At 39.7% G+C, this 14,683-nt stretch overlaps 1 protein-coding gene, 2 long non-coding RNA genes and 1 pseudogene across 3 annotated transcripts in view; 1 reads left to right on the top strand and 3 right to left on the bottom strand.

Moving 5' to 3' along the window:
- The window catches only part of LOC141413777 (uncharacterized), a 55,696-nt gene that overhangs the window by 29,248 nt on the left and 11,765 nt on the right, over positions 1 to 14,683 (top strand). The gene's annotated exons all lie outside the window — the stretch shown is intronic.
- Positions 1,799 to 2,439, bottom strand: LOC141415732 (serine protease FAM111B-like; annotated as a pseudogene).
- On the bottom strand, positions 2,659 to 8,967 carry LOC109695910 (FAM111 trypsin like peptidase B). Its single transcript, XM_074052739.1, is given in 7 exon segments — positions 2,659 to 2,698; positions 2,700 to 2,734; positions 2,736 to 2,813; positions 2,981 to 3,083; positions 3,085 to 3,163; positions 3,166 to 3,334; positions 8,524 to 8,967. Coding segments are annotated over 7 exon segments (948 nt in total).
- On the bottom strand, positions 9,657 to 13,556 carry LOC141422293 (uncharacterized). Its single transcript, XR_012446876.1, has 3 exons — positions 13,281 to 13,556; positions 12,595 to 12,763; positions 9,657 to 9,999 (listed from the first exon to the last, which is right to left on the bottom strand). It is a non-coding gene; the product is annotated as an uncharacterized lncRNA (long non-coding RNA).

Here is a 14,683-nt window from a genome sequence, read left to right as displayed (position 1 = left end):
CACACGCAGAAGCAAAGACTCTTGTCATAAATTAATTCTACAAACTCGCACAAGTGTTGCAGACGTTTACAAACCTCAGGAAGAAGATGGTATGGACTCCAGAAATGCGTCACAAATACGCTATTAAGTACTTGAGATGGGTTAGTCCGAGGTGAGACATGCTGAAAGGGCACAAAACATACCACTGTATTTAAAAGAACTTAGTGGGAAAAGTACATACGTATACACATGTTGAACTGGTAATATTTTGACATGAGTCAAAGGAAATATTTGCCAGTAGAGTGGCTCCAGCGGCAAGAGCGCCTGCCTAGCAGGTGTGAGGCCCTGAGATCAAACCCCAGTGCTTCCACAAAAACAACAACAACAACAAAACCAGAATAATCAAATATAGTATTAAATAAAGAAGGAAGATGAGGAGGGGAAGAGGAGGAGGAGGAGTTAGGGGAAGTGTAGGGTGGTAGGGGTCATTGTGATAAACATAAAGATCTGTAATTTCCAAACCATATCTGATTCAAATTTATGATTCCTGCACACTTGAAAGACTATCACACACTTGTTAGTCTAACTAATTGCTGACTGTCAAGAAGCGTAGATCAGTCAAGGTTCAGTCCACGTAAAAGAGATTCAATGCAAGGGATCACGTGCTGGAAATCTTTAGATTAAGAGCAGTGGGTTCAGGAAGGCAACATGAGGATTACCGAGTCAAGAACATACTCCCTCAGCTGCAAGGAAGATTACCAAATGATTTCAATTTTCCCCCTTATTGAAAAGGCATATTTTCCCTGTAATATTGTTGGAGAACAGAAATCACTGTGCCAGGCAAGAAGCTGCACCATCCTAGGCATTCAGAATGGAAAATATCAGTCTTTGTGTGTAAGTGAGCTAAGAATTTTAAGTGAGACTTGAGATGGTTTCAAATTTTTTTAAGGCAGTGAAACAAAAATATTCCATATTTATATGAGTTCTAATATGTGTTGTGAAAACATCCAGTCACATGACTCTAAAAGTTTTCCAATTAAGAATTTTCACTCTATTTTGAGGAAACAGTCTCTGATACTCTAAATTATTAGCATGTTTTTGTGAAGACAGTATATCTAATATCTCATGGGTTCAACCTGATGTTTTGAAGTGATGACTTCTTGTTTCTTATTTTTCTCTTTATTGTGGCTCTCGTTTTGTCTCCATTTAATAATTTATACAAGCTCTCATTTTTCTGTTTAATATCAAAAGAACAGAATCTAAAGAATAACCAAATTCACTAAGCACATAATTTGTCAGATGCATTAAACACTGAAGATCCGTTAGAGAATCAAGTACCATAACTAAATGGGTATGTGGTCTAAACCTCTGACAGGAAACTTCTTTGGGTAAACATAAAGGAAAGCATTACACATGACAGCATGGGATTCTACCAACTTACCTTGATAAGGTTCTGGACACCTCCCTAACCCTTGAATTAGAAGAATCACAGTGCAACCATCTTTTTGCTGGAATGGGCCTTCTGAGTGAACAATTAAGTGAACCAAACCACTAGATGTTTGGGGAAAACTTTGTCGAGATAGATCTGGAGGAAAGCCATTTCCATTTAAAACTAGGTTTTAAATAGCATACGTTAGAATTCCATTGGATACTTCAAACCATGCCTCAAAGGTAACCTTCGCACATCACTAATTGTATCTGGCCACAAACTTGAGTCTGTGCCTCACCCACTTGTAAGATGTACAACTTATCAACAGATGAAAATATAATTATCATTGAAGACAAAGCAATTATTTTCCCAAGCTTTGAATCAAATTGACTAAGTAAGTTGTTCACAGGTTGCAAATGAAAAAAATTTTCAATCACTCTTTCGAAGTACTTTTTATATATGTTGAATTGTTTAAACATTGGTAATTTTTGTTCTCTTCTTTTTCCTAAGGTGACTTCTCAACCAACATGCTTCTTTTTTAAAATTCAGATATCGATGCATTACGGCTTTGTCCAACATAAGAGATTAATTACCTCTTTCTGTATATCCAAGTTAATAGAATACCACCTGCCCCAATGGGGCTTCTATCTACCTTGTAAGTTTATCTTCTTATATTTTCTGCTGAAGTTATTATTGTAATGTTTGATTATGGAAATTGTTCGGTGAGTTTAACTTTGACCATCATGCTCTAGACTTTGAGGTAGGATGGCGTGTTTGTTGAGTCTGCATTGCCAGTCTCTCCAAGTTTCTTCGGTTCTGGAACATTGTTAGACTGTATCAGATTCCAGTGATTGCTTTCATCAGTTGCATTTTCAGTCTTCTATTTAATTTTTTATGGATGCCTTCCCTGTCAAATATTTTAAAAAATGTCCACTTCTAAGACTCCTCCAGCTATTTCATTCACTGTGGATTTTTTCTGTAAATTTTCTTATAGGTTTCCATTTAAATTCATTTAGACCAGAACCAGGCATGGTGGTACTTACCTATAATCCCAGCACTAAGGAGGCTGAGACAGAGTAGTTCAAGGCTAGCCTGGCCTACATAGTGAGTTCCAGCCCGCCCTAAGTATGTAGTGAGACTCTTTCAAAAACCCCAGTAATAATAATAATGAAAATAGCAATATAAATTCCTTTAGATTGCACAGAGATCAGCCATCCTTGCAGAGGGTTTCTTTATAGTCTAGATACAAATTATACTTCCTTTTCATGAAGTTCCTTAATCTTAGGAACCTCTCCTCTTCCCCATTGCAACAACATGAAAAAGATTTGCATTGGATGTTTTAATTTTCTCTTTGGTGGAATATCTGACCATCTTCCTGGTTACTCTTTCTTTGGCCAAAAAGTATGTTATTTTTATTTATTTTTGGACTTTTGAGACAGGGTCAGTTTGTCTATAGGCTGGCCTGTAACTGGTTCTGTACCTTAGGCTGGCCTCAAACTTACAGCTCTCCTGCCTACACCTCCAGAGTGCTAGGATTACGGGTGTGTGCCACCAGCCCGGTCTAAATATTATTATAAAATAAGAGTCTCTGAGTGACATTCATAAGTTTATATATTCTTCTGTGATTTTCTCTTAAACAATAGTGTTCTTACTGAAATTGTGTTCCACAAAGTGTCATTATACTTAAGGCTGAGTAGATACTCTCACTTAGTTCACCATATGTCGTGAATACATTGTGGCCCAATTTCCCAGAGCTCCATTGAAAGTAAAGATGAAACAGCATTCTTTATTGGTGTGCAAAACTGGATTCTGATTTTCATGCTTGTCAACTTCACTTCTGAGCTTGGAGGTGCTGCTGCACTCCCTTACAGCAGCTAGATAGTGATTCACAGGTATGCACAAACATTTGTGCTTCCTGACAGTACCCTTTAAGAAAGGAAAAATTAAGTCAACTAATGGTAGCTCAACCCTGCCAATCCAAGCTACTCAGGAGGCAGAGATTGGGAGCATTGAGGAGGCCAGCCTGGCAAAACAAACAAAACAAATAAACAACCAACAACAACAACAAAAGAAAACTGAGTAAACTGAGCATGATGGCCAGGGCCTGTCATCCTAGCTACATGGGAGGTTTAAGTAGGAAGATCCAGGTCTTTTGTAGTCAGGTCTGCCTAGCAACAGGAGACTGTATCTCAAAAAACAACTAAAAGCAAAAAAGGGCTGAGAATCCTGCCTGGAAAGCAAGTGGGAGTTCAAATCCCAGTATCACTGAGAGGGAGAGAGAGAGAGAGAGAGAGAGAAGGAAAATTTAAAGATTTAATGAAAATCACCTTCAAGAACATTTCCTATTTTTCTGATAAAAATAATAGATATTCTGGAGAAAAATCCGATAATATAATGGCTAATGAATAATGAAAACAAATTCATCACTGTTCCATTACCAGAGATAATCACTCAACATTGTTTTTCTTCTGCTGTCTTATATGCAGATTTAAAATTTTTATACTTCTTAAATATTGTCACGCATGTGAGCTTAATTTTCACTAATCAATCTGCCAATGCTTTCGCATGTCATTAGACAACCTTTGAAAATATAAGTTGAAGGGCTATAGTATTTCACTCCATAATAATTTTTAATTCCTGCTTCCATTTCTGAATATTTAGATTGTATCCAGCTTTTAACTACTTGAAATATGTTTTGTCTCAATATTTTCCAGCAGTTGAAATACTACTACTAAGGATATAAACATACTTCACAACACGCATCCTGCCAAACTACTTTCTAGGAAAATGGTATCAGTTTTCCCTGTCCCTTTCCCCCGCTATCCAAAAAGACCAAACATATGGCTGACTCTTTAAAAGGATTTCAGTATTGGGCTGGGATGTAGCTCGGTGGTACAGCGCTTGCCTAGCATGCGTGAGGCCCTGGGTTCGATCCCAGCACCAAAAAAAGAAAAGACAAAAAAAAAAAAGTTAGGAAAAGGATTTCAGTATTACTATTTTAAATATTTGTCAGTTGGTAGATGAAATGCCATCTACCTTGACTTTTTAAAAAATTGTATTTATTTACTTTCTAGTGAAGCTGGACATTGTCTTTTGGATATTTGAAGAATCACCTTTCAGAAAAGTGATTTAAACATTTGCTTGATTGCCTTCTGTGCATAGTTTCAGCATCACTAAGTGTATGTGTATATATATATGTGTATTATCACCAAGTTTATATGTATATATATTTATATATATAAAATGACAGGATTGGATATATATACAAACAAATATCATATTCATTTACATATATAGTCTTATCCCAGGGAGCACAATACTGAAACTCTGATGGCAACAGAAATGATGATGAAAAGTCAAAATAACTGAGATGGGAATCACAGTGGAATGTGAAGTCTTGGACCTAGTCTGAATAGAGGAATAAGTCTGGAGAGGATAAGCTCAGGAGGGGCAGCTGGGCTTGGTTTATTGTGGAGCAGATGATATGGATGGAACCTAGGTTTTAGGAGTAGTGTTTCTTCTCTCCTATTTCCTCATGTTCTGAACCACTCCTTGTCCACATCTAGGTCTGCAGCATCATTCTCTTCACAGGGTCAGATATTAATACTATGTAGCTTGTTTGACATTTACTCTGGGAAAAGTCATAGATATTTCACCTTCAACACTTTCGAAACCAAAGTCATAATACTGGGCTGGTGGAGAAGCTTAAGTGCTAGTACACCTGCCTAGCAAGTGTGAAGCTTGAGTTCAAAACCCAGTACTATCAAAACCAAAACAAAACAAAAAATCGAAGTCATAAAACTGACTCTTAATTATGTCCCTTCCCATGTGTTCCCAAAATGTTATACCAGTATCGTCACTCACTCACTCAGCTATTAAAAAAAAGCTATGAAATAAGTTATACATTCAAAAGGGAATTTGACATGTCCTATACTTTAAGTAACAATAATAAACTTCTATGTATCTATCACTCCTTCATCTTATGCCCTTATCTCATTCACACAGACAATTGCTACTCTGAATTTGTTGTAAAAACTATTATTGCCTTATATTTGAAGACACTGTTTGGAACCAAAAATCATTGAATCATTGAAGTTGGAGATGCACTGCAAAAAATCTTTTTCCTTTTCCCTGTGTGCTAATTCAAGGATTAGGAAGGTTGCTCACTGGTAAGAAGGAGGTCTCTAAAAACTAGACAAGAGGGTCACACTTGTGGCTTTTTAATGGCAGACTTTAATTGCAATGTTAATTAAAAAAATTACTTCTTAAGTGTATTAAGTATCCTTATCTGAGAAATTTAAAACAATAAATCCATAATAGGGGAAAGATAGCAACAATACAAGTTTAGTTAAGCATAAAAAACAAGGAAAGAATGGAAGGGGGGAGGAGATGCAAGGTGAGCATACATCCAGTAAAGTTTAGAGTATCTATAAACTTCATGAATTTATACGCAATCCTGTACACCCTATCATAAGATAAAATAAATTGGTTATATATTTTGTAATTTTCACACCAAATTTTCAAATGTATTCAAACAATTGACCAATTCATCTCCACTCCATTCTAGGCATATTTAAGTATACAATACAATCATTAACTAATAGGCACACTGCTTTAGACAGATCATTTCTACAAGTTACTTGTCTTCTTCTAAAACTGAAACTTTGTACCTTTGACTAATGCCTCCTTTTCCCTCTGTCCCCAACCCCTGGAAGCCACCTCTACTTCTATGAGTTTGGTTATTTTAGATTCATTACTCATTCTTCAAGATCTTTCTCATATGTCACTGCTTTAATTTCCTGAGTATGAATTAAGCATTCGTCCCTCTGTACTTTGAAAGTACTTGTTTATAACTCAACTTAGTACTGTCACTTGGCATAGTTTGAGTAAAATAGTGTATTGGTCAAAAACCAGCATCTGAAGTTTGACTTTCTGGGTTTGAATTCTTTCTTTGAGATACATTACTTTACAATTTGAAACAAGTTGGGTTTAGTTTCATCATTTGTAAAATAAGCATGATAATAATACTTACTGAGTAAGTGTTAAATGAGATAATCCATATAAAGTGACACATAATTCCAGGCACACAGTGTTTTCCCAGGAAATATTTTTGCTTGTCTATGTTTCCAATGTCTTAAGTGTTCATTATTGTTTATTACCTTGCTGTCTTCAGACACATTTTGCGTTGTTAAGTCATACACTGACATTTTGGTCTTCACAACACATTATGTGTGTGATCTCCTCAAATATTTTTTAAACAACATAAGAGAAAGAATAGCAACCACTCTACTTTCTCTAAGAATTTATCTTCTTCCAAAAACTTAATAGTGCTATAATTAGAGTGTTGCTCCAATGAAGAGTTGTAGAAAGGTAGCTATTCTTTTAAAACTTTAGGTCTGGTACTCTGGTCTTTTTCTGCAGCATTTAATGGCTTGCTGGTACTCTTCAGGCTTCATGGAATTCATGATGAGCTCAAAGAGAAATAACTTCTACTACTGGCTGAGAGAGAGAGAGAGAGAGGAATGGATTTACCCTTTCACGTGATATGATGTGATATACAGAAGAACAACTTTCAAACACTGGACATCAGGAAGCACAAAGCAGTGATCTCTGATTGCTGAGAAGAGAAGTGAAAAGAAGTATGTCCTAGAACTGTCTGGCTTACCACATGGAGTGAATTTCCAAGGCATATCTTAGGGAGGGAAAACAAGTAGAACCCAGCAGTTTCCCTGAGTTGGAAGACAAGCAGGAGTTCTGTGAGCCCAACTTGGAGGATAGGGTGAGTGCTATACAGGGAGAGAGCTACAGCTACACAGACAAAGTTTGGGAGATCTGCAATGGCTGCCTCTCAAATTTTCAACTAATTACTAGTCAATGCATGAGTGTGTTTCACCTGAAACAACTCCTGAAGGTCATAAAGGGCTGGGAATAGTTTATGTTCCCAAAAGTCAGACTAGAAATAATCATTAATTCGTGAAGGATCAGATACAATACTCAGAAGGATACTGCCTTTGTAGTAGTACAAAATGAGCTCTTGTTAGCCAGTTTTCCATTATATAACAAAACAGTTGAGATAATTAGTTTATAAAGAGTAAAAGCTTATTTTAACTCACATTTTTGGAGTCCAATACATGATCCAGTGGCCCTGTTAATTTGGGTGGGGCAGCACATCATGGTGGGACAAAACCACTTATATCACAGACCAAGGAGCAAAGAGAAAGAGGAAGGGGCCAGGGCCCCACAATCACCTTTGAGGATTGGTACACTCACAGTGACCCAAGAGCCTGCCTCTCCGGAAGGTGGGAGGTGCCCACCTTCCAGTGGCACCTCTCTGTGGGCCCATCCTCTCTGGGGGTGAGGGTGGGAGGGCTGGCATTTAACCACAGCAAATGCTGGCTTAAAAACTGTTCTGGTCATACCTAATGAAACGTAAAAGCAAGCTTTGAAAGTATAAAATGGTTCCCAAGTAACATAACAGTGTACTAAAAGGAAGCTCAAGAATATTGACAGGAATATAAAATATCTAGAATCAAAAAATGTAAAATTAACCAAGCTTGATATATGATGGAGTATTATTCAGTCATAGAGAAAATGAAATTATGTCATTTGCATGAAAATGGATAGAACTGGAGATACCATGTTGCAGAAGATACGCCAATCTCAGAAAGACAACATGTTTTTTTCCTCACATGCATAATCTAGACCTAAAAAACGATAATATGCTCTCGCCAGTCAACCCTCTAAGAACTCCTTGTGCATCTCAAGACCAGAAGAACCTAAACTGAGAGTCTGCCCCAATCTGGTGGTGGTCCCAACCCAGGGATTAGAAAGCGCTGGGCACGGGCCACTGAGCTCTCCAGGAGGAACTTTTCCCACCAACATATGCAAAGCGTGCATTCCAGGAACTCCTAGGAATGACACCTCTTCTGCCCTAAGGACAAGAGGTTCAGAAAGCTTTCAGCCCTCACTGGCAGTCTTGACCCCGCGCTCTAGCTACTGGGTGGAGCTTCTGGAAAGGAAGAAGGGGATCCCCAGAGCACCCTTAGAAGAGTAAAAAGGTCTGAAACTTGTGGGGGAGTGCGGGTCTGCCTATACTATTTGCCTGATGACTGGGCCCTGGTCCCAGGGATCCACTGCCGCATGGCCATCTTCCTTGTAGGGGGTAAACTTTGAGCATTCACTTCCCTGTGTCTTTCCCGCCCAGCGGTGTCCCCTGGTGCCCTGGGAGGAATCAAGCTAGAGCTCAGAGATGCCCGATGGTTTCGCCATCTTCCTGGGTCCTCTCTGCCACCAGCTGCAGGCCAGAAAGCCTCCATAGTGTTTCGTGCGTTGTTCTTCTGCCGCTGGGGGGTGAGCGGTGGAAGGTGGGATGAGCATCCCAGCAGGACCAGGCTGGTGCAGCAGAGTTCCACCAAGCCGCGCAGAAGCGCGGAGGTACTCTCACCACCTCCCTGCGGCGGACAACATGGCGCAAAGCAGGCAGCTTGCAGTGGGCTCATGTTCTGGAGTCTAGTGGGGTTGGTGTCCCCTGCAAATGAGCAGTTTGTGGAGGAGTCCATGCACAGGTGTTAGGAACAAGAAGAGGGCCAGAACCAGCACCTCCTAGAACGGGCAGAACTTTACAGTCCTGACAGAGGACTCCAGAGTAAGCAACGCCCAAACTAAAAAAGAGCGTGGGACTACAGAAAACATCATATTGCTTAAGAACTTGAATAATATATACCTCCCTTATTGGGTGCTTTTCGAAAAATTGGTTAAAAAAGGAAGTAATGTAGTTGAGCAAGGTGGCGATGGTGAGACAACTCTTTTGTAATGAATAGAACAGCTGTTTATGTAAAAGTTGATGGTGTTAGTGGCACTTTCCGTAACTTAATGTAAAACACACCTAATGAAACTACAACTGCTGCTTAAATTGCAGGTGCTCTGTGGGGTTTGGAGAGAGGGTAAACTGTAGAAGTGCAGTTGTAAAAAGAATAATAAAAAGTTAAAAGAAGAGGAACCAATACCAGCTCTAGCAAATCAATATTATTTCTAAAAATAGTCTGCAAATGGCACACATTACTGGCACCAACCTACACATCAGTAGAGGGTAAGCAATTGTTCAAGGCGACTTTCGGATCCTCTTTTCATTTTACAATCTGGAGAAGTTAGTAAACTACAAAAGCATTAGATGGCTGAAAATTGTGTTGTTGTAACTGTCTAACATCTCTAAGGGACAGAAAATTTACCCTGGAAAGAATCATAACCTAAGGAACACTTGCGCCTGGCTGCATTGAGCATTGTGAAGCCCATAGGAAAGAGTCTGGGGTCTGGATTTTATTACACACATGAGAAATTTATTTTAAAGGGAGACTTTGAAGCTGGGAACAATAGAACCCAATTTATATTGTTAAAAATTACTCCTGGAGCTGTGTGGACAACAAAGTCCCGGGGCTACCGAAGTACAGGTATGAGAGAGAGGTGGCTACAAGTCTAGCTCAGGATTCCAGAGATGCTGGAGGCTTCCAAGGTAGTGGAAGTGTTAGACATGGTTAGAGTCTGTATTCATTTTGAAGGACCAGCCCACAGGATTTCCTTATGTATGAAGGGTCCTGTAAACGAGAGAAGAAGAAGGCATGGTGATGATTCCTGGGCTTCTGACTTGAGCAACTAATGGGAGAAAGTCTGTGAACTGATTTGGAGATGTCTGAAGGGGAAGTTACTGTGTGTGTCAAGAGTGGTTTTGTGTGTGTGTGTGTGTGTGTTCAATTCTACTTTTGACATATTGGTTTGGAGATGCTAACCTGCTGCACCTGAAAGATAAGGAGTGAGGGGGAAGGACTCACATTCAATAAGTAAATGGTAAATGGTGAATGTCCGGGGAAGGTTAAGAAGGGACAATGGACTGAACATGGGAGAAAAGAACACAAATCAAAATGCAAGAAAGGACAGAGAAAGAGAGAGGCTTGCTAAGAATGGTGGTCATTAACTAAGAAATATAATTGAGGTACAGTGAAAACTGAGGGGGTGAAGTCCAAAGGTATATATCTCAGCAGAAGATAAAGAAAAAATCTGCCACTCCCCCCAGATCCCCTGTTTCTTGGGTGGTTTATTTATTTTTTTTTACTAACTCTAGACCACACTTGTCCATTTGTAATGGCATTCAGTGACAACATGCTTTTCTGCCAATCCTAGAGTTTCTCTGCTTCTTGAGCAGTGAATATCTGATATTCTAGTTGCTCTTCTTGTGCTAGTCCCTGGGATAGCCACTTAGCCCTATGCTTGATATAATTAGCCTGAAATCGTTTTAGTATATAGTCTTCCATTTCCCCTTATGTGAAGCTAACCCTTAACCCTTACAGAGCTGAGAGAGTCAGGATCTATAGGACTGGAGCAAAGCCTAGATTTGCTTCCCCTTTAGCAGTTCCATTCTGAAGGTTTTTAACACAAACCTTCTGTGACTTGGCAGTAGGTGACAGAATAAGTGCTGAGGGAGACTGTTGAGCTGCCAAGGAAACCTCACCTTCAGCTGATACTTACATAGGGTTGTTGACACTGTCAGACATCCCTAGGTAGAGTCTTTTCTTTGCAAAGGAACATGTCTGCACATTCCTTTGAAACTATGAATCTTACTGAGTAAAGAAGTTTGGTTTTTATCATAAGCATGACAAGAATATTTTTGGCTAAATGACAGGTGGTTGGGGATTTTTGCAGTTATTAAACTCATAAAAATGGAAAATACACTGACAAGAATGGGAAAGATGGGATCAAATACTAAGGCCAGGTCTGGAGGAGGTAGGGGATAAGTTTGATTGGATAGTTACTCCTCATGAACCTCTGAAAGATGCTTCTGCAGATCCCTGACGACAGGCTAACTTCTGCATTTAGAGTTGCAATCAGTGTGTTCTGGGATCAGAAGAAGGTGTCTGGAATGTATATACCAGATAGAGATTTAGAGTTGGAGTTGTTGGAGTTATTGGATGAACCAGAGTAATTTGTAGGCAAAGAGAGGAGCTATCATCCTAAGAACAAAGACAGAAGTGGCAGGAAGGGCTAAGGACAACTGGCTTTTGGGATTAGTGATGAGGGCCTTGCACTAGGATATGCAGAAGCATAGAAAGGACGTTCTTTTCCTCTCCTTCTGTGATTTCCTAGTGGGTACACCTCATTCACTGCTGTTGAGGTGCTGCTCCTATTTGCAAGAGGATTGGGGTGGAGTATTTAAGCTTCCAGACAATGCTCAGGGGCCAGCCCTGAAGCCCCAGCAGCTAAAACTTACCATATTGACCCAAATTTCATCATATCCCAGAAAGACAACACACTCATGCCCATGGGGAGGGTAAGGCATGGCCCATGAGATTCCTGAGCTCCAAGGAAGAGGCCTCCTGCAAGGTACCAACTTTCTTTCTCTTTAGGAAGAAAAATATCCACCAAGCTCCAAGTGGGGTGGGTGGCTTATTCTCAGTTCAATGGGACTTGGAGATGGACAGGGACTGGGCAGTCATACTTTAGTTCAGCTCCTAGCCCCAGTGGGACTGTGATGCTTGGTAGTTGACTCATTTTGGCCTCATTTGATATTTGCAGTTTGCCTGTATTTCACAAATTAGGAAACAGGATAATTTGTTTGAGGCCACAGAACTAATTGGGGGGAAGGAATTGGGTAAGGGGCAGAATGTCAGGTGGGGTTTTAATCTTAGAATTTCACAGCTTTTAGGCGACCTGGATGGGGAAAGTTCTATTCTCTCTTTGGTATCTTGTTTGACTACTTGTAAGTTAAAGAGATCTGGCAGTCAGCATATTGAGTGAGATAAGCCAAGCTCAAAATGTCAAATATTGCATGTATTCACTCATTTGTGGAATCTAGATCTAAAATGGTGATGGTTATGATAATGATGATGACAGGAAGGTGAAAGGTGAATGGTTTGAGGTGAAGGGAATCACTGGAAGGAGGAAAAAGGAAAGGATGCTGAAGGAAGAAAAGGTCTGAAATATGCCTTGTGTATATGTTCAAAGAAGGGGGCAGGAGATAGGAGAGAGAAGAGAAATGGAAATACAATGGAGGGGGTGAAAATGTTCAAAGCACACTGTACACGTGCATGGAATTACACTGACACCTCCAGGTATTATTAACGTATACTAATTCAAAATATAATAAAAGTTAAAAATAACTCTGTGATTCTCCATACATTAATATTTAAATTTGTCACCTGTGTGGTCGCTTAAAACTGCCGATTCTGGGAATTGACCTCAATATTTAAGCTCAGTAGGTCTGGGGTAAGGTCCAGTAATGTGCAGTGCTCAGTAAAGGGCAGTGCTTCTCCGCCTATAATGCATCAGAATCCTCTGGAGAGCTCCTTATCCGTTCCTGAGTGGCATCTACAGAGAGAGATATGGATTCCACAGAGTTAGGATGTGGCCGGTAATTTGCATTTCTCGAAAGACGACGCCAGTGTTGCTGGTCAGTGACTCTCCTGAGGCGGCGGGTGTTTCCGCCGAATGAGATCAAGGCGGGTTGCCCTCATCCCCCACCGCCCCTAAGAACCGCGCCCAGCCCTCATCCTGCGGGTGCTCCTGACAGGCAGTGTGCTTCCTGGTGTTGGGTGTGGTCCCGCGCGCTGCCTGCAGATGGTGCCAGAGCACATATATTTTTTTCTGGAAAGGGAAGGAGCAGGGAGGTGGGGAAAAGCGAAGCCCTAAGAATTGACACCCAGGAAGGTCAATTGCAGCCCAGTTCTCAGTTCTGTGGTACCAAAGAGCACCCTTTGGTGAGACTCCCTTCAGGAGTCTGCATTTGTGCCTCTGAATGGGAAGGATGGAGTCAACTTGCTTTCCTCTCCATTAGCTAAGAACCCCCCACCCCCACACCACACACACACACCACACACATACGCACCTGTCTTGTCTATTTGCTTCTCCATCACTCTAAGACTTGTGAAAAGCACCATAGGGCAAAGCCAGTGTTGCACTTTTCATTTTGCTAGCAGGTAAATATTGAAGGCGCAGACAATGGGAAGCAGCTGGGCAGAAGTAGAAGGGATGAGCAAGAACTTGTATGCAGCGTTCCAATGCCAGGAACTGTGCTTTGGCGTGTTCCACAGGTTTGTCTCATTTAATCAACTTGCTATTTAATTTATCTTCTGTTTCACAAATTAGGAAACAAGTTACCTAAATTGGCTAGGCCAGTACTAAGAGAATTTTGACTCATGTCAGAGTCCTAAGACCAACAACATTTATTGTGCCAAAGCTGCGTGTACAGTATTTCAATGCCACAGTTCCTGTGAATCACTCTCTCCACGCATTCTGTATTCAGTCACTCATTCATTAGGGTCTGATTGCCACCTAAAAATATGAAAGATTAGACTATATATATATATATATATATATATGTATATATCCCTATGTTCTGCATGGTTTCACTTTTTCCCTCTTAATATACTACTTAAATAATATGATAGGGTCTGAAGATATAACTGGATAAGATCTACCCTTATCTTTCAGAATCTTATTCTTAGGCAGAGGTATTCTCTGAACTTTTATTTTCACACACCTAGAATTTTTTTTAATAAATTGAGCATCCATATATATATTTATATATAATTAATATGTTAAAAGGGTAAATGCTGGCATACTTTTCTACATATACTATATATATTTTGTAGTTGTATTAGTGTGGTGTCTTGTTAAGAAGATTCCTGAGTGAAAGACGATTCTGTATTTATTCATGCTCACCTAAGTTCTGCCTGACTGTAATTGATGTTATTATACTGTTTTCAGTTTAATATTCACCTAATATATCTTTTTCATTCTTTTAACCCTTATATGTTATTTATTTCAAATACACTTTGTCATGAACTAAATGTTTGTGATTCCCTCAAATTCATCTCAGTGCAATGGTATTTGGAGTTGTAATAAGGATTAGATGTCATGAGGATACAACTTCCATGATGGGATTGGTGTCCTGAGAAAAGAAAGACCTCTCTCTCTCTCTCTCTCTCTCTCTCCCTCTTTTCTGTATCCCTCTCTCTCTCTGTTTTTTCTCACTTCCTTTTTACTATGTAAGAACATAGCAAGATAATAGTCACCTACAAGCAGAGAGATGAAGCCTCAGAATGAAAGCTATCTTTCCATCACCTATTAGATATTAGATTTCTCAGTCCCCAGAATAATGGTAAATAAATTTCTGTTGTTTAAATCACTCATTCAATGACATTTTGTTATGCGGCCGGAGCAGACTAATACTTGCTTCTTGGACTTTGATTTTAACTCAATATGAGATATTTTCAATAAGGAAATTCA

Source organism: Castor canadensis, chromosome 1, assembly GCF_047511655.1.
Source record: "Castor canadensis chromosome 1, mCasCan1.hap1v2, whole genome shotgun sequence".
NCBI lineage: Eukaryota > Metazoa > Chordata > Mammalia > Rodentia > Castoridae > Castor > Castor canadensis.
This window is presented reverse-complemented; position numbering and strand designations above follow the sequence as displayed.